Source organism: Heptranchias perlo, chromosome 23 (genome assembly GCF_035084215.1).
Source record: "Heptranchias perlo isolate sHepPer1 chromosome 23, sHepPer1.hap1, whole genome shotgun sequence".
NCBI lineage: Eukaryota > Metazoa > Chordata > Chondrichthyes > Hexanchiformes > Hexanchidae > Heptranchias > Heptranchias perlo.
In genome coordinates, this window is record NC_090347.1 from 902,980 (window position 1) to 929,098 (window position 26,119).

Below are 26,119 nucleotides of genomic sequence, written 5' to 3' on the forward strand. Positions count from 1 at the left end.
TTTTGTACACTGGGATATTCAGGCTGTGTTATCCTGCGTTTTATATACTGTGGGATATTCGGGCTGTGTTATCCTGCGTTTTATACACTGTGGGATATTCGGGCTGTGTTATCCTGCATTTTATACACTGTGGGATATTCAAGCTGTGTTACCTTGCGTTTTATACACTATGGGTTATTCAGACTGTGTTATCTTGTGTTTTATACACTGGGTTATTCGGACTGTGTTATCTTGTGTTTTATACACTGTGCGATATTTGGACTGTGTTATCTTGTGTTTTATACACTGTGCGATATTCGGACTGTGTTATCTTGCGTTTTATACACTATGGGTTATTCGGACTGTGCTATCCTGCGTTTTGTACACGGTGGGATATTCGGACTGTGTTATCCTGTGTTTTGTACACGGTGGGATATTCGGACTGTGTTATCCTGTGTTTTGTACACGGTGGGATATTCGGACTGTGTTATCCTGCGTTTTGTACACGGTGGGATATTCGGACTGTGCCTATTGGACATTGATCATGAAGCTGTGCACTCTCCTCAGTAAACGGTTTAACAATTAATTGACGGTATTTCCCAAGTTGGTTGAAATGATTCGCCCACTAGGGACGGCCTTGAAATGTGGCCAATCGTCTCCCAGTCTTCCACTGGCGAATTCTGCTTTAAGGGTTACTGCCGATATTTTGGTTTCAGAATGTCTCCGAGCTGCCTGTAATCTCTCTGGAATCTCACACGCCTCCCCAACAAATTGAGCTGGACAGCAGGAAGGTGGAACTCATCGGGAAAGCGGTTTCTGCATTGAAACAGAATCTGATGCGGCAGCTAAAGTTTTCACTGGAGCAGAGAGTCTGTCTACTGGAGCAGAAAGGTGAGTGGGAGTTACTCCAGAATCAGACCAGGAGCTTGAGAGACACTGTGTTAACATAGTTACTGAAGCTGCCTCTTACTTGGGGTCCCATCTTTCACCCTCCATAAACTTCAGCTCATCCAAAACTCTGCTGCCCCGTATCCTAACTTGCACTATGTCCGTTCACCCATCACCCCGGTGTTCCACAGGGGTCGGTGCTGGGTCCCCAACTCTTTACAATCTATATTAACGATTTGGAGGAGGGGACCGAGTGCAACATATCAAAATTTGCAGATGATACAAAGATGGGAGGGAAAGTAGAGAGTGAGGAGGACATAAAAAACCTGCAAGGGGATATAGACAGGCTGGGTGAGTGGGCGGAGATTTGGCAGATGCAATATAATATTGGAAAATGTGAGGTTATGCACTTTGGCAGGAAAAATCAGAGAGCAAGTTATTTTCTTAATGGCGAGAGACTGGAAAGTACTGCAGTACAAAGGGATCTGGGGGTCCTAGTGCAAGAAAATCAAAGAGTTAGTATGCAGGTGCAGCAGGTGATCAAGAAAGCCAACGGAATGTTGGCTTTTATTGCTAGGGGGATAGAATATAAAAACAGGGAGGTATTGCTGCAGTTATATAAGGTATTGGTGAGACCGCACCTGGAATACTGCATACAGTTTTGGTCTCCATACTTAAGAAAAGACATACTTGCTCTCGAGGCAGTACAAAGAAGGTTCACTCGGTTAATCCCGGGGATGAGGGGGCGGACATATGAGGAGAGGTTGAGTAGATTGGGACTCTACTCATTGGAGTTCAGAAGAATGAGAGGCGATCTTATTGAAACATATAAGATTGTGAAGGGTCTTGATCGGGTGGATGCAGTAAGGATGTTCCCAAAGATGGGTGAAACTAGAACTAGGGGGCATAATCTTAGAATAAGGGGCTGCTCTTTCAAAACTGAGATGAGGAGAAACTTCTTCACTCAGAGGGTGGTAGGTCTGTGGAATTTGCTGCCCCAGGAAGCTGTGGAAGCTACATCATTAGATAAATTTAAAACAGAAATAGACAGTTTCCTAGAAGTAAAGGGAATTAGGGGTTATGGGGAGCGGGCAGGAAATTGGACATGAAGCTGAGTTCGGATCGGTCAATGCCCTGTGAGTGGCGGAGAGGGCCCAGGGGCTATGTGGCCGGGTCCTGCTCCGACTTCTTGTGTTCTTTAGATTTGTGGTTGGGATCAGATCAGCCATGATCTTATTGAATGGCGGAGCAGGCTCGAGGGGCCGATTGGCCTACTCCTGCTCCAATTTCTTATGTTCTTATGTTCTTATGCTTGCTGACCTACATTGGCTCCCGGTCCGGGAACGCCTCGATTTTAAAATTCTCATCCTTGTGTTCAAATCCCTCCATGGCCTCGTCCCTCCCTATCTCTGTAATCTCCCCCAGCCCTACAACCCTCTGTCCTGTCAGATTACACTCCTGTGAAGTGCTTTGGGACGTTTTACTATGTTAAAGGCACAGGAGTGACAGCACAACACTGAATGTGAGCCAGATTTGCGGGCGGGTGGGGAATGAGGGACAATGTCTGCGACACAGTGGCCATATCTGCAATATAATGGCAGTGTCAGCGGTTACAGTGTCTGTAGTGAGATGGTAATGCCTGTAGTGAGATGGTAATGCCTGTAGTGAGATGGTAATGCCTGTAATGAGATTGTAATGCCTGTAATATCCTCATGTGTCCACAGGCTCCGCCCCAGGTCGGAAGGAACCACCTGCCGCCAGTGACTCGGAAACACCACAAACAAGCAATCCTCCCGAGGGCAAACAAAGCAAAAAGAGTGAGTGAGGGAATGGTCACAGGGAGGGTCAGAGTGTGGGGGTCAGAATCAGGAGGTGTGCGTCCCCAATACCCTGAGAGGTACCGAACCGTGCAGAGCAGGAGATTCCAACACTGGCCTCTGCTCTCCAAAGTCAGGTTGGCAGTGAGTCGTACAGTTAGTCCCAGTGACCCCTGGGTTAGAGAGAGAGGAAATCAGCCAGGGTTCCTGCTCCTGATCACTGTCCAGTGACCCCTGGGTTAGAGAGAGAGGAAATCAGCCAGGGTTCCTGCTCCTGATCACTGTCCAGTGACCCCTGGGTCAGAGAGAGACGGAAATCAGCCAGGGTTCCTGCTCCTGATCACTGTCCAGTGACCCCCGGGTTAGAGAGAGGGGGAAATCAGCCAGGGTTCCTGCTCCTGATCACTGTCCAGTGACCCCCGGGTTAGAGAGAGGGGGAAATCAGCCAGGGTTCCTGCTCCTGATCACTGTCCAGTGACCCCTGGGTTAGAGAGAGGGGAAATCAGCCAGGGTTCCTGCTCCCGATCACTGTCCAGTGACCCCCGGGTTAGAGAGAGGGGGAAATCAGCCAGGGTTCCTGCTCCTGATCACTGTCCAGTGACCCCTGGGTTAGAGAGAGGGGAAATCAGCCAGGGTTCCTGCTCCTGATCACTGTCCAGTGACCCCTGGGTTAGAGAGAGGTATCATAGTAGGTACAGCACTGAAGGAGGCCATTTGGCCCATCGAGTCCGTGCCGGCTCTATGCAAGAGCAATCCAGCTAGTCCCACTCCCCCGCCCTTTCCCCGAGCCCTGCAAATTTTTTCCTTTCGGGTACTTATCCAGTTCCCTTTTGAAGTCCATGATTGAATCTGCCTCCACCACCCCCTCAGGCAGTGCATTCCAGATCCTAACCACTCGCTGTGTAAAAAATAGTCCCACTCTTATCCTCTTTCCCCATTGCCCTGTAAATTTTTTCCTTCCAAGTATTTATCCAATTCCCTTTTGAAAGTTATTTTTGAATCTGCTTCCACCGCCCTTTCAGGCAGCGCATTCCAGATCAGAACAACTCACTGCGTAAAAAAATGTTTCCTCATGTCGTCTCTGGCTCTTTTGCCGATCACATTAACTCTGTGTCCTCTGGTCACCGACCCTCCGCCACTGGAAACAGTTTCTCCTTATTTACTCTCTCAAAACCCTTCATGATTTTGAACACCTCAATCAAATCTCCCCTTAACTTTCTCTACTCTAAAGGAGAACAATCCCAGCTTCTCCAGTCTCTCCAAATAACTGAAGTCCCTCATCCCTGGAACATTCTAGTAAATCTCCTCTGCACCCTCTCTAAGGCCTTGACATCCTTCCTAAAGTGTGGTGTCCAGAATTGAACACAATACTCCAGCTGAGGCCTAACTGGTGATTTATAAAGGTTTAGCATAACTTCCTTGCTTTTGTACTCTGTGCCTCTGTTTATAAAGCCCAGGACCCCTTAGGCTTTTTTAACAACCTTCCCAACTTTGTCCTGCCACCTTCAAAGATTTGTGTATGTGCACCCCCAGGTGTCTCTGTTCCTGCATCCCCTTTAAAATTGTACCATGTGGTTTATATTGCCTCTCCTCATTCTAGAAACATAGACATAGAAAATAGGAGCAGGAGTAGGCCATTTGGCCCTTCGAGCCTGCTCTGCCATTCAGTATGATCATGGCTGATCCTCTATCTCAATACCATATTCCCGCTCTCTCCCCATACCCCTTGATGCCTTTTGTGCTGAGAAATCTATCTACCAATTCTTTCTACCAAAATGCATAACTTCAAGGGTAGTAATCTCAGGATTACTCCCAGTGCCACGTGTTAGTGAGGAGAGGAACAGGAGAATAAACCGGATGAATGCGTGGCTGCAGGGATGGTGCAGGAGGGAGGGATTTAGATTCCTGGGACATTGGGACCGGTTCTGGGGAAGGTGGGACCTGTACAAGCGAGACGGGTTACACCTGAGCAGGACCGGGACCAATGTCCTCGCGGGGGTGTTTGCTAGTGCTGTTGGGGAAGGTTTAAACGAGAATGGCAGGGATATGGGAACCTGAGCGGGGAGACAGAAGGGAGTAAAGTTGAGAGCAGCAAGAGAGGGGAAGACCCAGGGGAAATCTACAATACAAATAGTACAAACAGTTGTTCAAGAACAGTGAAAGGGAAAAGCGTAGAGCAGCGGAAAGAAAGTGTACTTTAGGCACGACAGATAAAATAAAAACTAGAAGGCGTAAGGCGATTAACCCAGCATCAAAGCTGAAGGTCAGGCTAGGGTGTATGGCCCAACTAAGAGTTCGATAGACAAACGCACAGAGTGTAAGGAATAAATTAAATGAACAACAGGTTCAAATTCAAATTGGAGGGTATGACATGATAGCTATTACTGAGACTTGGCTGCAGGATGGTCAGGATTGGGAACTAAATATACCGGGTTAGAAGGTCTACAGGAGAGATAGGGAAAATGGAAGAGGGGGAGGAGCAGCCTTAATGATTAGAGATGAAATCACTTCAATGATAAAGGAGGTTATAACTAGAGGTAAGCAGCCAACAGAGACCTTATGGGTTGAATTGAGAAATAGGAAAGGATCTAAGACTATAGTGGGAGTTGTGTATAGGACCCCTGGCAGCAGCTATGAAGTGCTAGATTGTATAAATGCAGAGATTAGACAAGCATGTAAGAAAGGCATAGTGGTCTTAATGGGGGACTTTAACCTTCACATAAATTGGGAAAAGCAGACTAGCAACTGTCAGAAAGGTAGTGAATTTCTTGAGTGTGTCCGGGATAGTTTTCTACAGCAGTATGTCCTGGAGGCAACAAGGGGGCAAGCCATACTAGATTTAGTAATGAGTAATGAACCAGATTTAGTTAACAGCTTAACTGTGCGTGAACATCTATCCAATAGCGATCATAACATGATCGAATTCAAGGTAGTGTTTGAAAGGGAAAAAAGTGAATAAGCTGCTAAGATTCTAGACTTGGGTAAGGCCGACTTCAATGGGATGAGACAGATACTATCCACAGTAAACTGGGCAAATCTGTTAATGGGTAAAACAACTGATGATCAGTGGGAAATCTTTAAAGAAACATTTAACGTGATACAGAATCGGTTTATACCCCTGAGGGGCAAGAACTCTACTTACCAAAAAAACCAGCCATGGACAACTAAAGAGGTAAGGGACAGTATAAGACATAAGGAAAGGGCATACAAAAAGGCAAAAAATGGCACAGATCCTGGCGAATGGGAAAGATACAAAGATCAACAAAGGGTCACAAAACAGATAGTAAGAGCTACAAAAAGAGAGTATGAAAAGAAACTTGCAAGGGATATCAAAACCAATACAAAGAACTTTTATAGTTATATTAGGAAAAAGAGGGTGTTCAGGAGCAGTGTTGGCCCCTTAAAAACTGAAAGTGGGGATATTGTCATTGACAATGGGGAAATGGCGGACATGTTGAACAATTACTTTGCATCAGTAGAAAAAGAGGATAGCATGCCGGAAATCCCAAGAAAACTAATATTGAATCTGGGACAGGGACTCGATAAAATTAACATAAGTAAAGCAACAGTAATGAAGAAAATAATAGCACTAAAGAGTGACAAATCCCCAGGACCAGATGGTTTCCATCCCAGGGTTTTAAAGGAAGTAGGTGAGCACATTGCGGATGCCCTAACTATAATCTTTCAACGTTCTCTAGATTCAGGAACCATCCCTCTAGATTGGAAAATTGCACATGTCACTCTGCTTTTTAAGAAAGGACAGGGAGGGAAACCAGGGAATTATAGACCGGTTAGCCTAACATCTGTTGTGGGGAAAATGCTGGAGTCTATAATTAAGGATAGGGTGACTGAACACCTCGAGAATTTTCAGTTAATCAGAGAGAGCCAACATGGATTTGTGAAAGGTAGGTCGTGCCTGACAAACCTGATTGAATTTTTTGAAGAGGTGACTAAAGTAGTGGACAGGGGAATGTCAATGGATGTTATTTATATGGACTTCCAGAAGGCATTTGATAAGGTCCCACATAAGAGACTGTTGGCTAAGATAGAAGCCCATGGAATCGAGGGAAAAGTACGGACTTGGTTAGGAAGTTGGCTGAGTGAAAGGCGACAGAGAGTAGGGATAATGGGAAGGTACTCACATTGGCAGGATGTGACTAGTGGAGTCCCGCAGGTATCTGTCTTGGGGCCTCAATTATTCACAATATTTATTAACGACTTAGATGAAGGCATAGAAAGTCTCATATCTAAGTTTGCCGATGACACAAAGATTGGTGACATTGTAAGCAGTGTAGATGAAAACATAAAATTACAAAGCGATATTGATAGATTAGGTGAATGGGCAAAACTGTGGCAAATGGAATTCAATGTAGACAAATGTGAGGTCATCCACTTTGGATCAAAAAAGGATAGAACAGGGTACTTTCTAAATGGTAAAAAGTTAAAAACTGTGGATGTCCAAAGGGACTTAGGGGTTCAGGTACATCGATCATTGAAGTGTCTTGAACAGGTGCAGAAAATAATCAAGAAGGCTAATGGAATGCTGGCCTTTATATCTAGAGGACTACAGTACAAGGGGGCAGAAGTTATGCTGCAGCTATACAAAACCCTGGTTAGACCGCACCTGGAGTACTGTGAGCAGTTCTGGGCACCGCACCTTCGGAAGGACATATTGGCCTTGGAGGGAGTGCAGCGTAGGTTTACTAGAACGATACCCGGACTTCAAGGGTTAAGTTACGAGGAGAGATTACACAAATTGGGGTTGTATTCTCTGGAGTTTCGAAGGTTAAGGGGTGATCTGATCGAAGTTTATAAGATATTAAGGGGAACGGATAGGGTGGATAGAGAGAAACTATTTCCGCTGGTTGGGGATTCTAGGAGTAGGGGGCACAGTCTAAAAATTAGAGCCAGACCTTTCAGGAGTGAGATTAGAAAACATTTCTACACACAAAGGGTGGTAGAAGTTTGGAACTCTCTTCCGCAAACGGCAATTGATACTAGCTCAATTGCTAAATTTAAATCTGAGATAGATAGCTTTTTGGCAACCAAAGGTATTAAGGGATATGGGCCAAAGGCAGGTATATGGAGTTAGATCACAGATCAGCCATGATCTTATCAAACGGCGGAGCAGGCTCGAGGGGCTGAATGGCCTACTCCTGTTCCTATATTCCTATGTTTCTATGTTCACACTTCTCTGCATTAAATTTCAGCTGCCATGTGTCTGCCCATTTCACCAGTCTGTCTCTGTCCTCCTGAAGTCTGTTACTATCCTCCACGTTGTTTACTGCATTTCCGAGTTTCGTGTCATCTGCAAACTTTGAAACTGTACCCCCGATATCCAAGTTCAGGTCATTAATATATATCAAAAAGAGCAGTGGTCCTAATACTGACCCCTGGGGAACACCCACTGTAAACTTCCCTCCAGTCTGAAAAACAACCGTTCACCACCACTCTCTCTGCTTTCTGTCCCTTAGCCAATTTTGTATCCACGCTGTCACTGTCCCTTTAATCCAATGGGCTTTAATTTTGCTGACAAGTCTATTATGTGGTACTTTACCAAATGCCCTTTGAACGTCCATATACACAACATCCACCGCACTCCCCTCATCAACCCTCTCCGTTACTTCATCAAAGATCTCAATCAAGTTAGTCAAACATGATATTTCTTAAACAGATCCGTGCTGACTTGCAGTTATTAGCCCAGACTTTTCCAAGTGACAATTAATATTGTCCTAGATTATTGTGTCTAAAAGTTTCCCCACCACCGATGTTAGGCTGACTGGCCTGTAATTGCCGGGTTTATCCCCCTCCCCTTTTTTGAACAGGGGTGTAACATTTGCAATCCTCCAGTCCTCCGGCACTGCCCCCATATCTAATGAGGATTGGAAGATTGTGGCCAGAGTCTCCGCAACTTCCACCCTTACTCCCCTCACTAACCCAGGATGCCTCCCATCTGGACCGGGTGACTTTTCTACTTTGAGTACTGACAATCTCAAGTACCTCCTCTTTATCTATTTATATCCTCTCCAATATCACTACTACCTCCTCCTTTACTGCTACAATGGCAGCATCCTCTTCTCTAGTGAAGACGGATGTGAAATATTCATTTAGTACCAGGGTTCCTGCTCCCGATCACTGTCCAGTGACCCCTGGGTTAGAGAGAGGGGAAATCAGCCAGGGTTCCTGCTCCTGATGGTAATCCCTGTAATGAGATTGTAATGCCTGTAATGAGATTGTAATGCCTGTAATGAGATTGTAATGCCTGTAATATCCTCATGTGTCCACAGGCTCCGCCCCAGGTCGGAAGGAACCACCTGCCGCCAGTGACTCGGAAACACCACAAACAAGCAATCCTCCCGAGGGCAAACAAAGCAAAAAGAGTGAGTGAGGGAATGGTCACAGGGAGGGTCAGAGTGTGGGGGTCAGAATCAGGAGGTGTGCGTCCCCAATACCCTGAGAGGTACCGAACCGTGCAGAGCAGGAGATTCCAACACTGGCCTCTGCTCTCCAAAGTCAGGTTGGCAGTGAGTCGTACAGTTAGTCCCAGTGACCCCTGGGTTAGAGAGAGAGGAAATCAGCCAGAGAAATGGAGAGGGATAGAGTGAGGAATGGAGAGGGGGGAGAGAGCGGGGGCACGGAGGGGGAGGGGGAGGGAGAGTGCGGGGCACAGAGGGGGAGTGTGGAGAGAGGAGATGGGGGATGGAGGGAGTGCGGGGAGAGGGGAGGGGGGAGAGTGCGAGGGGAGGGGAGGGGGGAGAGTGCGAGGGGAGGGGAGGGGGGAGAGTGCGAGGGGAGGGGAGGGGAGGGGAAGGGGGGAGAGTGCGAGGGGAGGGGGGAGAGTGCGAGGGGAGGGGGGAGAGTGCGAGGGGAGGGGGGAGAGTGCGAGGGGAGGGGGAGGGGAGAGTGCGAGGGGAGAGGAGGGGAGGGGGGAAAGTGCGAGGGGAGGGGAGGGGAGGGGGAGAGTGCGAGGGGAGGGGAGGGGAGGGGGAGAGTGCGAGGGGAGGGGGAGGGGAGAGTGCGAGGGGAGAGGAGGGGAGGGGGGAAAGTGCGAGGGGAGGGGAGGGAGGAGAGTGCGAGGGGAGAGGAGGGGAGGGGGAGAGTGCGAGGGAAGAGGAGGGGAGGGGGAGAGTGCGAGGGGAGAGGAGGGGAGGGGGAGAGTGCGAGGGGAGAGGAGGGGAGGGGGAGAGTCCGAGGGGAGAGGAGGGGAGGGGGAGAGTGGGAGGAGAGGGGACAAGGGGAGGGGAGGGGAGGGGGATGGGAGGGGGGAGAGTGCGAGGGAGGCGAGGGGAGGGGGGAGAGTGCGAGGGAGGCGAGGGGAGGGGGGAGAGTGCGAGGGAGGCGAGGGGAGGGGGGAGAGTGCGAGGGAGGCGAGGGGAGGGGGGAGAGTGCGAGGGAGGCGAGGGGAGGGGGGGAGAGTGCGAGGGAGGCGAGGGGAGGGGGGAGAGTGCGAGGGAGGCGAGGGGAGGGGGGAGAGTGCGAGGGAGGCGAGGGGAGGGGGGAGAGTGCGAGGGAGGCGAGGGGAGGGGGGAGAGTGCGAGGGAGGCGAGGGGAGGGGGGAGAGTGCGAGGGAGGCGAGGGGAGGGGGGAGAGTGCGAGGGAGGCGAGGGGAGGGGGGAGAGTGCGAGGGAGGCGGGGGGAGGGGGGAGAGTGCGAGGGAGGCGAGGGGAGGGGGAGAGTGCGAGGGGAGGGGGAGAGTGCGAGGGGAGGGGGGAGAGTGCGAGGGGAGGGGGGAGAGTGCGAGGGGAGGAGGGGGAGAGGGGGAGGGGAAGGGGGGAGGGGGAGAGTGCGAGGGGAGGGGGAGAGTGCGAGGGGAGGGGGGAGAGTGCGAGGGGAGGGGGGAGAGTGCGAGGGGAGGAGGGGGAGGGGAAGGGGAGGGCGAGGGGAGGGGAGGGAGGAGGGGAGGGGGAGAGTGCGGGGAGGGGGGAGGGCGAGGGGAGGGGGGAGGGCGAGGGGAGAGGAGTGCGGGGGGAGGGGGAGGGCGAGGGGAGGGGGGAGGGCGAGGGGAGGGGAGGGCGAGGGGAGGGGGAGGGCGAGGGGAGGGGGAGAGGAGTGCGGGGGGAGGGGGAGGGCGAGGGGAGGGGGGAGGGCGAGGGGAGGGGGGAGGGCGAGGGGAGGGGGAGAGGAGGGGAGGGGGAGAGGAGTGCGGGGGGAGGGGGAGGGCGAGGGGAGGGGGGAGGGCGAGGGGAGGGGGGAGGGGAGGGGTCTCTCACTGTCCCCGAGTTTAATATTTTTTCTGTTTTTGTTCCACAGAGAAACTCAAGCCGAAGCCGCCGCCCAATCAGAGCCAGTCACCGACTGCTGAACAGAGAGAGATTCCGAGTGAGTCCAACATATAAACCGCGCCCCTCACCGTAACGCACCGATATAAACCGCGCCCCTCACCGTAACGCACCGATATAAACCGCGCCCCTCAGCGTAACGCACCGATATAAACCGCGCCCCTCAGCGTAACGCACCGATATAAACCGCGCCCCTCAGCGTAACGCACCGATATAAACCGCGCCCCTCAGCGTAACGCACCGATATAAACCGCACCCCTCACCGTGACGCGCCGGTATAAACCGCACCCCTCACCGTGACGCGCCGGTATAAACCGCACCCCTCACCGTGACGCACTGCGTCTCTCACCGTAACTCACCGATGTACACTGCACCCCTTACTGCAACGCTCTGATATTCCCCACGCCCCTCGGGTTTTGTGTCCACTGAAGCCGGGTAGAGATTTAGCAATCGCAGCCCACATTGGCGTTACCACTGCCTCCAGCAGGGCCCATGCCCACTGCCTCTGGCGGGGACCGTGCCCGCGGCCTGCTGGGCCTGAATACGAGCCAATACCCAGACACGAATGGTCATTGGTCGCTGTTGAATATTTGATTGGACGAGTCCTTTCACTCGTACTTTCTTTGAGATTCTGGCTCTGCTGCTCTGTGAGCTCTGAACTGTTCCAATTTGCTAACAACTCCCATGTGGTTTACAGAGAAACCTGCGAGAAGGGGTGATGGCCTGTTTGATGTATTTCCAGCTTCTGATGTCTCTCTCCTGCCCACACTGATGCCACTGTTAACATTTGAGGGCCCGCGAGAAAGTGAGTGAGCAGTGGATCGATTCTCAGACCAGGGCAGGGGGTGGATTGTGTGCCAGCCTTTGTCGTACCCTCTGGAATCTCAGGCAGTATGCTGGGGTCAGTCAGTCAGTCTGTCTGTCTGTCTGTCTGTCCCGGGGCCCTGGACTGAGCTGCACAGTCTGTACCAACCGAGGGAGCATTTCACACCCTACACCCTGTTTGTTAAATGCTGAGTGACCATCAGTATTGTCCCTTATAGTTTCAGGATGCTGGAGTGTTTAACTACACTTTCCTTTTTAGATTGTTTTACAAAAATGGTTTCCACACCCAGCCCGTCACCCAGCCCTTCACCCAGCCCGTCACCCAGCCCGTCACCCAGCCCGTCACCCAGCCCGTCACCCAGCCCGTCACCCAGCCCGTCACCCAGCCCGTCACCCAGCCCGTCACCCAGCCCGTCACCCAGCCCGTCACCCAGCCCGTCACCCAGCCCGTCACCCAGCCCGTCACCCAGCCCGTCACCCAGCCCGTCACCCAGCCCGTCACCCAGCCCGTCACCCAGCCCGTCACCCAGCCCGTCACCCAGCCCATCACCCAGCCCTTCACCCAGCCCTTCACCCAGCCCGTCACCCAGCCCGTCACCCAGCCCTTCACCCAGCCCGTCACCCAGCCCTTCACCCAGCCCATCAAGGCTACGGACCAAATGCTGGAATATGGGATTAGAGTAGACAGGGCTGATGGCCGGCGCGGACACGATGGGCCGAAGGGCCTCTATCCGTGCTGTATAACTCTATGACTCTATACCCAGAGATGGTGATGGAAGAGTCTGGGACGTTGGCTAAAAGATATGATTCTGTAAGTATGGCTATGTCAGGCTGTTGCTTGACTAGTCTGTGGGACAGCTCTCCCAATTTTGGCACAAGTCCCCAGATGTTAGTAAGGAGGACCTTGCAGGGTCGACTGGGCTTGGTGTTTTGCCGTTGTCGTGTCCGGTGCCTAGTGGTCCGATGCCGGGTGGTCCGTCCGGTTTTATTCTTATTATGACTTTTCGTAGCGAGATTTTACAACTGAGTGGCTTGCTAGGCCATTTCAGAGGGCAATTAAGAATCAACCACATTGCTGTGGGTCTGGAGTCACATATAGGCCAGACTGGGTAAGGACGGCAGGTTTCCTTCCCTAAAGGACATTAGTGAACCAGATGGGTTTTTACGACAATCTGGTAGTTTCACGGGCACCATTACTGATACTTGTATTTTAATTCCAGATTTTTACTTAATTAAATTTAAATTCGCCAGCTGCCGTGGCGGGATTTGAACTCATGACTCCGGATTTTAGTCTAGGCCTCTGGATTACTAGCCCAGTAACATAACCACTATGCTACCGTACCCGTGTCCAGTGAGAGTGTGACTGAGAGTGACCCATGTCCAGTGAGACTGAGAGTGACCCGTGTCCAGTGAGAGTGACCCGTGTCCAGTGAGAGTGACCCGTGTCCAGTGAGAGTGACCCGTGTCCAGTGACGGTGATACTGAGAGTGACCCCTGTCCAGTGAGAGTGAGACTGAGAGTGACACGTGAACAGTGACGGTGAGACTGAGAGTGACCCGTGTCCATTGACGGTGAGACTGAGAGTGACCCGTGTCCATTGACTGTGAGACTGAGAGTGACCCGTGTCCAGTGACGGTGAGACTGAGAGTAACCTGTGTCCAGTGAGAGTAACCTGTGTCCAGTGAGAGTGACCCGTGTCCAGTGAGAGTGAGACTGAGAGTGGCCCGTGTCCAGTAACGGTGAGACTGAAAGTGACCCATGTCCAGTAACGGTGAGACTGAGAGTGACCCATGTCCAGTAACGGTGAGACTGAGAGTGACCCATGTCCAGTGAGAGTGAGACTGAGAGTGACCCGTGTCCAGTGAGAGTGAGACTGAGAGTGACCCGTGTCCATTGACGGTGAGACTGAGTGTGACCCATGTCCAGTAACGGTGAGACTGAGAGTGACCCATGTCCAGTGAGACTGAGAGTGACCCGTGTCCAGTGACGGTGAGACTGAGAGTGACCCGTGTCCAGTGACGGTGAGACTGAGAGTAACCTGTGTCCAGTGAGAGTGACCCGTGTCCAGTGATGGTGATACTGAGAGTGACCCCTGTCCAGTGAGAGTGAGACTGAGAGTGACCCGAGTCCATTGAGAGTGAGATTGAGAGTGACCCGTGTCCAGTGGCGGTGAGACTGAGAGTGACCCATGCCCAGTGAGACTGAGAGTGACCCGTGTCCAGTGACGGTGAGACTGAGAGTGACCCTTGTCCAGTGGCGGTGAGACTGAGAGTGACCCATGCCCAGTGAGACTGAGCGTGTCCCGTGTCCAGTGACGGTGAGACTGAGAGTGACCCATGTCCAGTGAGAGTGTGACTGAGAGTGACCCATGCCCAGTGAGACTGAGACTGAGAGTGACCCGTGTCCAGTGACGTTCAGACTGAGCGTGACCCATGTCCAGTGAGAGTGTGACTGAGAGTGACCCATGCCCAGTGAGACTGAGACTGAGAGTGACCCTTGTCCAGTGACGGTGAGACTGAGAGTGACCCGTGTCCAGTGAGAGAGAGATTGAGAGTGACCCGTGTCCAGTTAGAGTGTGACTGAGAGTGACCCATGCCCAGTGAGACTGAGTGTGACCCGTGTCCAGTGATGGTGAGACTGAGAGTGACCCATGTCCAGTGAGAGTGTGACTGAGAGTGACCCATGCCCAGTGAGACTGAGACTGAGAGTGACCCGTGTCCAGTGGCGGTGAGACTGAGAGTGACCCGTGTCCAGTGGCGGTGAGACTGAGAGTGACCCGTGTCCAGTGACGGTGAGACTGAGCGTGACCCGTGTCCAGTGACGGTGAGACTGAGAGTGACCCGTGTCCAGTGACGGTGAGATTGAGAGTGACCCGTGTCCAGTGAGAGTGAGACTGAGAGTGACCCGTGTCCATTGACGGTGAGACTGAGAGTGACCCATGTCCAGTGAGACTGACAGTGACCCATGTCCAGTGATGGTGATACTGAGAGTAACCCGTGTCCAGTGAGACTGAGATTGAGAGTGACCCGTGTCCATTGACGGTGAGACTGAGAGTGACTCATGTCCAGTGACGGTGAGACTGAGAGTGACCCGTGTCCAGTGACGGTTGGACTGAGCGTGACCCGTGTCTAGTGACGGTGAGACTGAGAGTGACCCTTTGTCCAGTGACGGTGAGACTGAGAGTGTCCAGTGAGAGTGAGACTGAGAGTGACCCATGTCCAGTGACGGTGAGACTGAGAGTGACCCGTGTCCAATGAGAGTGAGATTGAGAGTGACCCGTGTCCAGTGAGACTGAGAGTGACCCGTGTCCAATGAGAGTGAGATTGAGAGTGACCCGTGTCCAGTGAGACTGAGAGTGACCCGTGTCCAGTGAGAGTGAGACTGAGAGTGACCCGTGTCCAGTGAGAGGGAGACTGCGAGTGACCCGTGTCCAGTGACGGTGAGACGGGAGAGTGACCCGTGTCCAGTGATGGTGAGACTGAGAGTGACCCGTGTCCAGTGACGGTGAGACTGAGAGTGACCCGTGTCCAGTGGCCGTGCGACTGAGAGTGACCCGTGTCCAGTGGCCGTGCGACTGAGAGTGACCCCTGTCCAGTGGCCGTGCGACTGAGAGTGACCCCTGTCCAGTGGCCGTGCGACTGAGAGTGACCCCTGTCCAGTGGCCGTGCGACTGAGAGTGACCCCTGTCCCGTGGCCGTGGGACTGAGAGTGACCCCTGTCCCGTGGCCGTGGGACTGAGAGTGACCCCTGTCCCGTGGCCGTGGGACTGAGAGTGACCCCTGTCCCGTGGCCGTGGGACTGAGAGTGACCCCTGTCCCGTGGCCGTGGGACTGAGAGTGACCCCTGTCCCGTGGCCGTGGGACTGAGAGTGACCCCTGTCCCGTGGCCGTGGGACTGAGAGTGACCCCTGTCCCGTGGCCGTGGGACTGAGAGTGACCCCTGTCCCGTGGCCGTGGGACTGAGAGTGACCCCTGTCCCGTGGCCGTGGGACTGAGAGTGACCCCTGTCCCGTGGCCGTGGGACTGAGAGTGACCCCTGTCCCGTGGCCGTGGGACTGAGAGTGACCCCTGTCCCGTGGCCGTGGGACTGAGAGTGACCCCTGTCCCGTGGCCGTGGGACTGAGAGTGACCCCTGTCCCGTGGCCGTGGGACTGAGAGTGACCCCTGTCCCGTGGCCGTGGGACTGAGAGTGACCCCTGTCCCGTGGCCGTGGGACTGAGAGTGACCCCTGTCCCGTGGCCGTGGGACTGAGAGTGACCCCTGTCCCGTGGCCGTGGGACTGAGAGTGACCCCTGTCCCGTGGCCGTGGGACTGAGAGTGACCCCTGTCCCGTGGCCGTGGGACTGAGAGTGACCCCTGTCCCGTGGCCGTGGGACTGAGAGTGACCCCTGTCCCGTGGCCGTGGGACTGAGAGTGACCCCTGTCCCGTGGCCGTGGGACTGAGAGTGACCCCTGTCCCGTGGCCGTGGGACTGAGAGTGACCCCTGTCCCGTGGCCGTGGGACTGAGAGTGACCCCTGTCCCGTGGCCGTGGGACTGAGAGTGACCCCTGTCCCGTGGCCGTGGGACTGAGAGTGACCCCTGTCCCGTGGCCGTGGGACTGAGAGTGACCCCTGTCCCGTGGCCGTGGGACTGAGAGTGACCCCTGTCCCGTGGCCGTGGGACTGAGAGTGACCCCTGTCCCGTGGCCGTGGGACTGAGAGTGACCCCTGTCCCGTGGCCGTGGGACTGAGAGTGACCCCTGTCCCGTGGCCGTGGGACTGAGAGTGACCCCTGTCCCGTGGCCGTGGGACTGAGAGTGACCCCTGTCCCGTGGCCGTGGGACTGAGAGTGACCCCTGTCCCGTGGCCGTGGGACTGAGAGTGACCCCTGTCCCGTGGCCGTGGGACTGAGAGTGACCCCTGTCCCGTGGCCGTGGGACTGAGAGTGACCCCTGTCCCGTGGCCGTGGGACTGAGAGTGACCCCTGTCCCGTGGCCGTGGGACTGAGAGTGACCCCTGTCCCGTGGCCGTGGGACTGAGAGTGACCCCTGTCCCGTGGCCGTGGGACTGAGAGTGACCCCTGTCCCGTGGCCGTGGGACTGAGAGTGACCCCTGTCCCGTGGCCGTGGGACTGAGAGTGACCCCTGTCCCGTGGCCGTGGGACTGAGAGTGACCCCTGTCCCGTGGCCGTGGGACTGAGAGTGACCCCTGTCCCGTGGCCGTGGGACTGAGAGTGACCCCTGTCCCGTGGCCGTGGGACTGAGAGTGACCCCTGTCCCGTGGCCGTGGGACTGAGAGTGACCCCTGTCCCGTGGCCGTGGGACTGAGAGTGACCCCTGTCCCGTGGCCGTGGGACTGAGAGTGACCCCTGTCCCGTGGCCGTGGGACTGAGAGTGACCCCTGTCCCGTGGCCGTGGGACTGAGAGTGACCCCTGTCCCGTGGCCGTGGGACTGAGAGTGACCCCTGTCCCGTGGCCGTGGGACTGAGAGTGACCCCTGTCCCGTGGCCGTGGGACTGAGAGTGACCCCTGTCCCGTGGCCGTGGGACTGAGAGTGACCCCTGTCCCGTGGCCGTGGGACTGAGAGTGACCCCTGTCCCGTGGCCGTGGGACTGAGAGTGACCCCTGTCCCGTGGCCGTGGGACTGAGAGTGACCCCTGTCCCGTGGCCGTGGGACTGAGAGTGACCCCTGTCCCGTGGCCGTGGGACTGAGAGTGACCCCTGTCCAGTGGCCGTGGGACTGAGAGTGACCCCTGTCCAGTGGCGGTGGGACTGAGAGTGACCCCCGTCCAGTGACGGTGAGACTGAGAGCGACCCCCGTCCAGTGAGGGTGGGACTGAGAGCGACCCCCGTCCAGTGACGGTTGGACTGAGAGCGACCCCCGTCCAGTGACGGTTGGACTGAGAGCGACCCCCGTCCAGTGACGGTTGGACTGAGAGCGACCCCCGTCCAGTGACGGTTGGACTGAGAGCGACCCCCGTCCAGTGACGGTTGGACTGAGAGCGACCCCCGTCCAGTGACGGTTGGACTGAGAGCGACCCCCGTCCAGTGACGGTTGGACTGAGAGCGACCCCCGTCCAGTGACGGTTGGACTGAGAGCGACCCCCGTCCAGTGACGGTGAGACTGAGAGCGACCCCCGTCCAGTGACGGTTGGACTGAGAGCGACCCCCGTCCAGTGACGGTGAGACTGAGAGCGACCCCCGTCCAGTGAGGGTGAGACTGAGAGCGACCCCCGTCCAGTGAGGGTGAGACTGAGAGCGACCCCCGTCCAGTGTCGGTGAGACTGAGAGCGACCCCCGTCCAGTGTCGGTGAGACTGAGAGCGACCCCCGTCCAGTGAGGGTGAGACTGAGAGCGACCCCCGTCCAGTGAGGGTGAGACTGAGAGCGACCCCCGTCCAGTGAGGGTGAGACTGAGAGCGACCCCCGTCCAGTGACGGTGAGACTGAGAGCGACCCCCGTCCAGTGACGGTGAGACTGAGAGCGACCCCCGTCCAGTGACGGTGAGACTGAGAGCGACCCCCGTCCAGTGACGGTGAGACTGAGAGCGACCCCCGTCCAGTGAGGGTGAGACTGAGAGCGACCCCCGTCCAGTGAGGGTGAGACTGAGAGCGACCCCCGTCCAGTGACGGTGAGACTGAGAGCGACCCCCGTCCAGTGAGGGTGAGACTGAGAGCGACCCCCGTCCAGTGAGGGTGAGACTGAGAGCGACCCCCGTCCAGTGAGGGTGAGACTGAGAGCGACCCCCGTCCAGTGACGGTGAGACTGAGAGCGACCCCCGTCCAGTGACGGTGGGACTGAGAGCGACCCCCGTCCAGTGACGGTGAGACTGAGAGCGACCCCCGTCCAGTGACGGTGAGACTGAGAGCGACCCCCGTCCAGTGACGGTGAGACTGAGAGCGACCCCCGTCCAGTGACGGTGAGACTGAGAGCGACCCCCGTCCAGTGACGGTGAGACTGAGAGCGACCCCCGTCCAGTGAGGGTGAGACTGAGAGCGACCCCCGTCCAGTGACGGTGAGACTGAGAGCGACCCCCGTCCAGTGGCGGTGGGTCTGAGAGCGACCCCCGTCCAGTGACGGTGAGACTGAGAGCGACCCCCGTCCAGTGACGGTGAGACTGAGAGCGACCCCCGTCCAGTGAGGGTGGGACTGAGAGCGACCCCCGTCCAGTGACGGTGAGACTGAGAGCGACCCCCGTCCAGTGACGGTGAGACTGAGAGCGACCCCCGTCCAGTGACGGTGAGACTGAGAGCGACCCCCGTCCAGTGAGGGTGAGACTGAGAGCGACCCCCGTCCCGTGACGGTGAGACTGAGAGCGACCCCCGTCCAGTGACGGTGAGACTGAGAGCGACCCCCGTCCCGTGACGGTGAGACTGAGAGCGACCCCCGTCCCGTGACGGTGAGACTGAGAGCGACCCCCGTCCAGTGACGGTGAGACTGAGAGCGACCCCCGTCCAGTGACGGTGAGACTGAGAGCGACCCCCGTCCAGTGACGGTGAGACTGAGAGCGACCCCCGTCCAGTGACGGTGAGACTGAATGATTTCTCTTTTTCTCCGTCGCAGGTAATCCGTTTGTCCGGAACGCCTCCCCCCCACGCAACAGACAAGACTTCCTGCAGTGTGAGTATCAGCAGGGAACAATCTCGCTCTGTGGCCCCCCTCAAGGCGCTGAATGGCGCGGGGGTCTGGCCCCGTGCGTATCGGCTGCCACGCAGTCCCTCGCTCTGATGCCTGTTCTCCATGTGTGAACCCGATGATTGTTGGATATTCTCCGTGGCGGGGGAGGGCTGTGCTCTATCCCCCCCGAAGGCACGAATCCATTTTCAGACGGGAGACCTTAGAATTTTTTTTCCTGCTCCTCCCCCCACCAGATCCTCGAGGAGCTGAGGCAGATTTCAGGCTCTGGGTCTCTTTAAAATCAGGCCAACGTCTGATTAATGTGAATTAAAAGCCATGAACTTGTCCAAAATCCTTCATTCTGAGAGGGGATTATGTTAAATTCTAATAACATGGGAAGTGAGGTTCAGGCTGGGAAATAGATCCTCCATCACAGGCAGCTAGTGTCAGCAACATGACAGGTACAGGGTTAGATACAGAGTAAAGCTCCCTCTACACTGTCCCATCAAACACTCCCAGGGCAAGTACAGGGTTAGATACAGAGTAAAGCTCCCTCTACACTGTCCCATCAAACACTCCCAGGGCAAGTACAGGGTTAGATACAGAGTAAAGCTCCCTCTACACTGTCCCATCAAACACTCCCAGGGCAGGTACAGGGTTAGATACAGAGTAAAGGGGGTCTCTGATCAGCACAATCTGTAACCTCATGGCCCGGCATATTCCTCACTCTACCATTACCAACAAGCCAGGAGATCAACCCTGGTTCAATGAGGAGTGTAGAAGAGCATGCCAGGAGCAGCACCAGGCGTACCTAAAAATGAGGTGCCAACCTGGTGAAGCTACAACTCAGGACTACATGCATGCTAAACAGTGGAAGCAACATGCTATAGACAGAGCTAAGAGATTCCACAACCAACGGATCAGATCAAAGCTCTGCAGTCCTGCCACATCCAGTCGTGAATGGTGGTGGACAATTAAACAACTAACGGGAGGAGGAGGCTCTGCAAACATCTCCATCCTCAATGATGGCGGAGTCCAGCACATGAGTACAAAAGACAAGGCTGAAGCGTTTGCAACCATCTTCAGCCAGAAGTGCCAAGTGGATGATCCATCTCGGCCTCCTCCCGATATCCCCACCATCACAATTCGATTCACTCCACGTGATATCAAGAAACGGCTGAGTGCACTGGATACAGCAAAGGCTACGGGCCCCGACAACATCCCGGCTGTAGTGCTGAAGACTTGTGCTCCAGAACGAGCCTCGCCTCTAGCCAAACTGTTCCAGTACAGCTACAACACTGGCATCTACCCGACAATGTGGAAAATTGCCCAGGTATGTCCTGTCCACAAAATGCAGGACAAATCCAATCCGGCCAATTACCGCCCCATCAGTCTACTCTCAATCATCAGCAAAGTGATGGAAGGTGTCGTCGACAGTGCTATCAAGCGGCACTTACTCACCAATAACCTGCTCACCGATGCTCAGTTTGGGTTCCACCAGGACCACTCGGCTCCAGACCTCATTCCAGCCTTGGTCCAAACATGGACAAAAGAGCTGAATTCCAGAGGTGAGGTGAGAGTGACTGCCCTTGACATCAAGGCAGCATTTGACCGAGTGTGGCACCAAGGAGCCCTAGTAAAATTGAAGTCAATGGGAATCAGGGGGAAAACTCTCCAGTGGCTGGAGTCATACCTAGCACAAAGGAAGATGGTAGTGGTTGTTGGAGGCCAATCATCTCAGCCCCAGGACATTGCTGCAGGAGTTCCTCAGGGCAGTGTCCTAGGCCCAACCATCTTCAGCTGCTTCATCAATGACCTTCCCTCCATCATAAGGTCAGAAATGGGGATGTTCGCTGAAGATTGCACAGTGTTCAGTTCCATTCGCAACCCCTCAGATAATGAAGCAGTCCGTGCCCGCATGCAGCAAGACCTGGACAACATCCAGGCTTGGGCTGATAAGTGGCATGTAAAATTCGCGCCAGACAAGTGCTAGGCAATGACCATCTCCAACAAGAGAGAGTCTTAACCACCTCCCCTTGACATTCAACGGCATTGCCATCGCCAAATCCCCCACCATCAACATCCTGGGGGTCACCATTGACCAGAAACTTAACTGGACCAGCCATATAAATACTGTGGCTACGAGAGCAGGTCAGAGGCTGGGTATTCTGTGGTGAATGACTCACCTCCTGACTCCCCAAAGCCTTTCCACCATCTACAAGGCACAAGTCAGGAGTGTGATGGAATACTCTCCACTTGCCCGGATGAGTGCAGCTCCAACAACACTCAAGAAGCTCGACACCATCCAGGACAAAACAGCCCGCTTGATTGGCCCCCCATCCACCACCCTAAACATTCACTCCCTTCACCACCGGCGTACAGTGGCTGCAGTGTGTACCATCCACAGGATGCACTGCAGCAACTCGTCAAGGCTTCTTCGACAGCACCTCCCAAACCCACGACCTCTACCACCTGGAAGGACAAGAGCAGCAGGCACATGGGGACAACACCACCTGCACGTTCCCCTCCAAGTCACACACCATCCCGACTTGGAAATATATCGCCGTTCCTTCATTGTCGCTGGGTCAAAATCCTGGAACTCCCTTCCTAACAGCACTGTGGGAGAACCTTCACCACACGGACTGCAGCGGTTCAAGATGGCGGCTCACCACCACCTTCTCAAGGGCAATTAGGGATGGGCAATAAATGCCGGCCTCGCCAGCGACGCCCACATCCCATGAACGAATAAAAAAAAAGCTGTGATTGGAGCTGTGATAACTCTGTGTCTAACCTGGCGCTGGGTTTACTAACTGTGCGGTGTGAGCCAGGCGTGTGACTGGATCGTTCCCGTCGCTGGGACCTCTCTGGACCCCTGCTGTTGCTTAATGGTGATTTGTTCTGTATTCTGCAGACAACTGCAAGGTGAGCTTCAACCAGCGAACAGCCCACAAGAAGCTGGTCCTGAGTGAGCGTTACACCAGCCTGTCAGTCACAGACCAGCCTCAGTCCTACCCGGAGCTGCCCGAGAGATTCTTCAATTGTCCCCAGGTGCTGGGCCTCCAGTGGTTTACAAATGGCCGGCGTTACTGGGAGGTGACTAATAACGGGAGCAGCTTCTGGGCGGTGGGGATCGCCTGCAGTGGGATGGATCGCAGCGGGTCCAGGAGTCGCCTGGGCAGGAACGGGCTGTCCTGGTGTGTGGAGAGCTTTGGGCTGAAGTTGTCTGCCTGGCACGGGGATCGGGAGGTAATTGTGAGTGCTCCACAGCCCCGGGTGATGGGAGTGTACGTGGACTTTGAGACAGGCTCTGTGTCCTTCTATTCCGTGTCTGATGCCATGCGTTTGCTCTTCAGTTTCAAAGCACAGTTTAAATGCCAGGTATTCCCTGCCTTCTGGGTCGGTTCGAGTGGCACCAAACTCACACTTGGCCAATCATGTTAACTGTTGCCTCATGGATCCCATTAGATCAGGGCCTTCAGTCAGATTCTGTGCATTTATTTTGTTGCGTAAAAAAATATTTTTAGGAAAACTTAAGAAAATAATTCAACAATAATTAGTGTGGGGAACAGGGCCACATCTGGGCTGGAGTTCCATTCACTGGCAACATATCGGGAGCTGGTCGTCTGATCCCAGGCCGTGTGATGATTGGAAGTGTGAACTGTACTGACCGTGTCCCCCTGGGTAACCGTACGCCTGACAGAGTGGGAAGGGGGTCTCAGGTTTTACAGCTGGCTCGCGGTCGACATACAGAAACAATTGAAACTTTAGTTGATGATGTGTCCGGGTCTCTGGCTGTGGCTCAGGTGCTTAAAAGGACGGAGCTGCTGAGTTTCAGGTCTGTCCAGCGTTTGATGCTGCAGAGAGACCTGAGTCACCAGGCATTTGCCCAAAGATTGGCCCCACACCACACCAACAGTCAGTGGGGACTCAGCTGCTGAGCAGAGATAGTGGGCTGTAAACCAGGAGTCACTGCCTCCGTCTCCCCTCTCATACGGTCATCAAACAGCTGAAGGCCGGCAGTAGCTGGGGAGGGAGATGAAGGCACATCTCTTCCCTGAAATAATAACCAAAAACAAATCGATGTGATTGAAGGAATTGCTGCCTTTAAATTGCACCGAGTGTTAGTGTGGGAAATATGTGTTTCGATTAAAGTCACAGTTCGAGGGAGGGGCTGTGTGAAACAGGCCACCATTCGATCACACACACATTCCATAAACCCACACGTTACTTGTCAGCCCAGACCGAGACAGCGAGTTTGCCCGGTGACGTTTTCCCGTTTCCCGGTGAGGGTTTCCCGTTTCCCGGTGACGTTTTCCCGTTTCCCGGTGAGGGTTTCCCGTTTCCCGGTGACGGTTTCCCTGTGCCCGGTGACGGTTCCCGGTGACCATTTGTTCCCGTTGGATGCACAGCCGACAGCAGCGAAGCATCCTCAGGATTTGTTTCCCTGTTTGATTTATAACTCAAAGTGGTGACGAGGGGCCGTTTGTGACTCTGGGGCTGTTCCGGGTGTGTCGATTCCCCCGCTCGACGCGAGTGTGTCGATTCCCCCGCTCGACGCGAGTGTGTCGATTCCCCCGCTCGACGCGAGTGTGTCGATTCCCCCGCTCGACGCGAGTGTGTCGATTCCCCCGCTCGACGCGAGTGTGTCGATTCCCCCGCTCCACGCGAGTGTGTCGATTCCCCCGCTCGACGCGAGTGTGTCGATTCCCCCGCTCGACGCGAGTGTGTCGATTCCCCCGCTCGACGCGAGTGTGTCGATTCCCCCGCTCGACGCGAGTGTGTCGATTCCCCCGGGCAGACAGTGGTGAGTTTCACACTAACCTGTGACCGTCTCCAGCCACTAATATCGAGGGTGTCTCACCGGCCGTTCTAACCTTGAACAAAGTTCGGTTTGGATTTGATTATTTCTCCGTTCCCATCGTGAAGCTTCTCAGATCGGATTTGTGAAATTGTTTCACATTTTTGCATCTAGAAAAGGGAGGGGTTTGAAATTTTTAAGCTTCCTTTGAGTTTCTCAGTTTATGTAACCGTGTAACGTCTTAAAGAAAGACTCGCATTTCTCAAGAGCCTTTCACCATCTCAGGAAGTCCCAAAGTGCTTTACAGCCAATGAAATACTTTGTGAAGTGTAGTCACAATTGTAATGTAGGAAATGAGGCAGCCAATTTGCGCACAGCAAGATCCCACAAACAGCAATGGGATAAATGACCAGAGAATCTGTTTTTAGTGATGTTGGTTGAGGGATAAATATTGGCCCAGGACACCGGGGGAAAGCGCCCCTTCTCGACCCCAAATGTATAACCTGGCCTCTCAGCTACACATACTGGCAGTAAGTAGGACGGGGAGTACTTCAGGAAAGGTCCAGGCCCCATCCCTGGCCTGTGCTGAGTGAGCTCATCCCAGCGGGTGTGTGACTTTGCCCCACACACGGCGGGAAAGGCCCAGGCTCAGGCTCAGGCCCAGGCTCAGGCCCAGGCTCCATTGATTGTGGCCGGCTTTATTGTTTGGAACTTTAACCAGTGGTGAATTGGTGGGGATATTTGCAGCTGGGGTAAGGGGTGAGCGAGAGGGAACTTGTCGTGGGGTTCAGTGGTCGGTCGGACGGACTGTGTATATCGGGGGGGGAGGCCTCTGTGTATATCGGTGGGGGACTCTGTGTATATCGAGGGGGGGTTCTGTGTAGATCGAGGGGTCTCTGTGTTTATCGGGGCGCGCTCTGTATCGGGGCGCGCTCTGTATCGGGGCGCGCTCTGTATCGGGGCGCGCTCTGTATCGGGGCGCGCTCTGTATCGGGGCGCGCTCTGTATCGGGGCGCGCTCTGTATCGGGGCGCGCTCTGTATCGGGGCGCGCTCTGTATCGGGGCGCGCTCTGAATCGGGGCGCGCTCTGAATCGGGGCGCGCTCTGAATCGGGGCGCGCTCTGTATCGGGGCGCGCTCTGTATCGGGGCGCGCTCTGAATCGGGGCGCGCTCTGTATTGGGGCGCACTGTATAATGTACATGGGGAAGGGGTAACTTTCTGGGGCCTGTCCTGATTCTGATTAATGATAATTACTGGCTGATGTCGGAGCGACAGAGTCTGATGTTCCACTGGGACACAGCACATCGTTCACTCATTGTATAAACTCAATAAACCTTCAGTCCCAGTCTGTGTCCGGCTCCTCTCTATGGCGGTCGGTGTCGGGGTCAGTGTCCGTGGGGGGGGGTCGGTGTCCGTGGGGGGGGGTCGGTGTCCGTGGGGGGGGGGGTCGGTGTCCGTGGGGGGGGGTCGGTGTCCGTGGGGGGGGGTCGGTGTCCGTGGGGGGGGGTCGGTGTCCGTGGTGGGGGGTCGGTGTCCGTGGGGGGGGTCGGTGTCCGTGGGGGGGGGTCGGTGTCCGTGGGGGGGGGTCGGTGTCCGTGGGGGGGGGTCGGTGTCCGTGGGGGGGGTCGGTGTCGGGGTCGGTGTCCATGGGGGGGGGGTCGGTGTCCGTGGGGGGGGGTCGGTGTCCGTGGGGGGGGGTCGGTGTCCGTGGGGGGGGTCGGTGTCCATTGGGGGGGGGGGGTCGGTGTCCGTGGGGGGGGTCGGTGTCCATTGGGGGGGGGGTCGGTGTCGGGGGTCAGTGTCCGTGGGGGGTGCAGTCTCACCCTCACTTACAGCCATTTAGACATCAGTGGGATCTTCTTGTCAGCTTCTCCATTCAATGTTCATTCTGGGGGACAGTCCCACAGACACTGACTCTCACTGGGGTACAGTCCCACA

General features: G+C 54.9%; 1 protein-coding gene across 2 annotated transcripts in view; it reads left to right on the forward strand.

The window, feature by feature from the left end:
* trim25 (tripartite motif containing 25) overlaps positions 1-25,526 on the forward strand; it is a 43,347-nt gene extending 17,821 nt beyond the window's left edge. Inside the window, exons 4-10 of one of the 2 annotated variants that reach the window (XM_068003786.1) lie at positions 696-870; positions 2,592-2,684; positions 8,972-9,064; positions 10,935-11,003; positions 11,661-11,768; positions 19,329-19,385; positions 22,294-25,526. In XM_068003786.1, the coding sequence (XP_067859887.1) occupies positions 696-870; positions 2,592-2,684; positions 8,972-9,064; positions 10,935-11,003; positions 11,661-11,768; positions 19,329-19,385; positions 22,294-22,823 (1,125 nt within the window). In that variant the 3' untranslated portion in view covers positions 22,824-25,526. The remainder of the gene's footprint in view (positions 1-695; positions 871-2,591; positions 2,685-8,971; positions 9,065-10,934; positions 11,004-11,660; positions 11,769-19,328; positions 19,386-22,293) is intronic. The other variant, XM_068003788.1, reaches the window with a different exon arrangement.
* Positions 25,527-26,119: the final 593 nt, after the last annotated feature.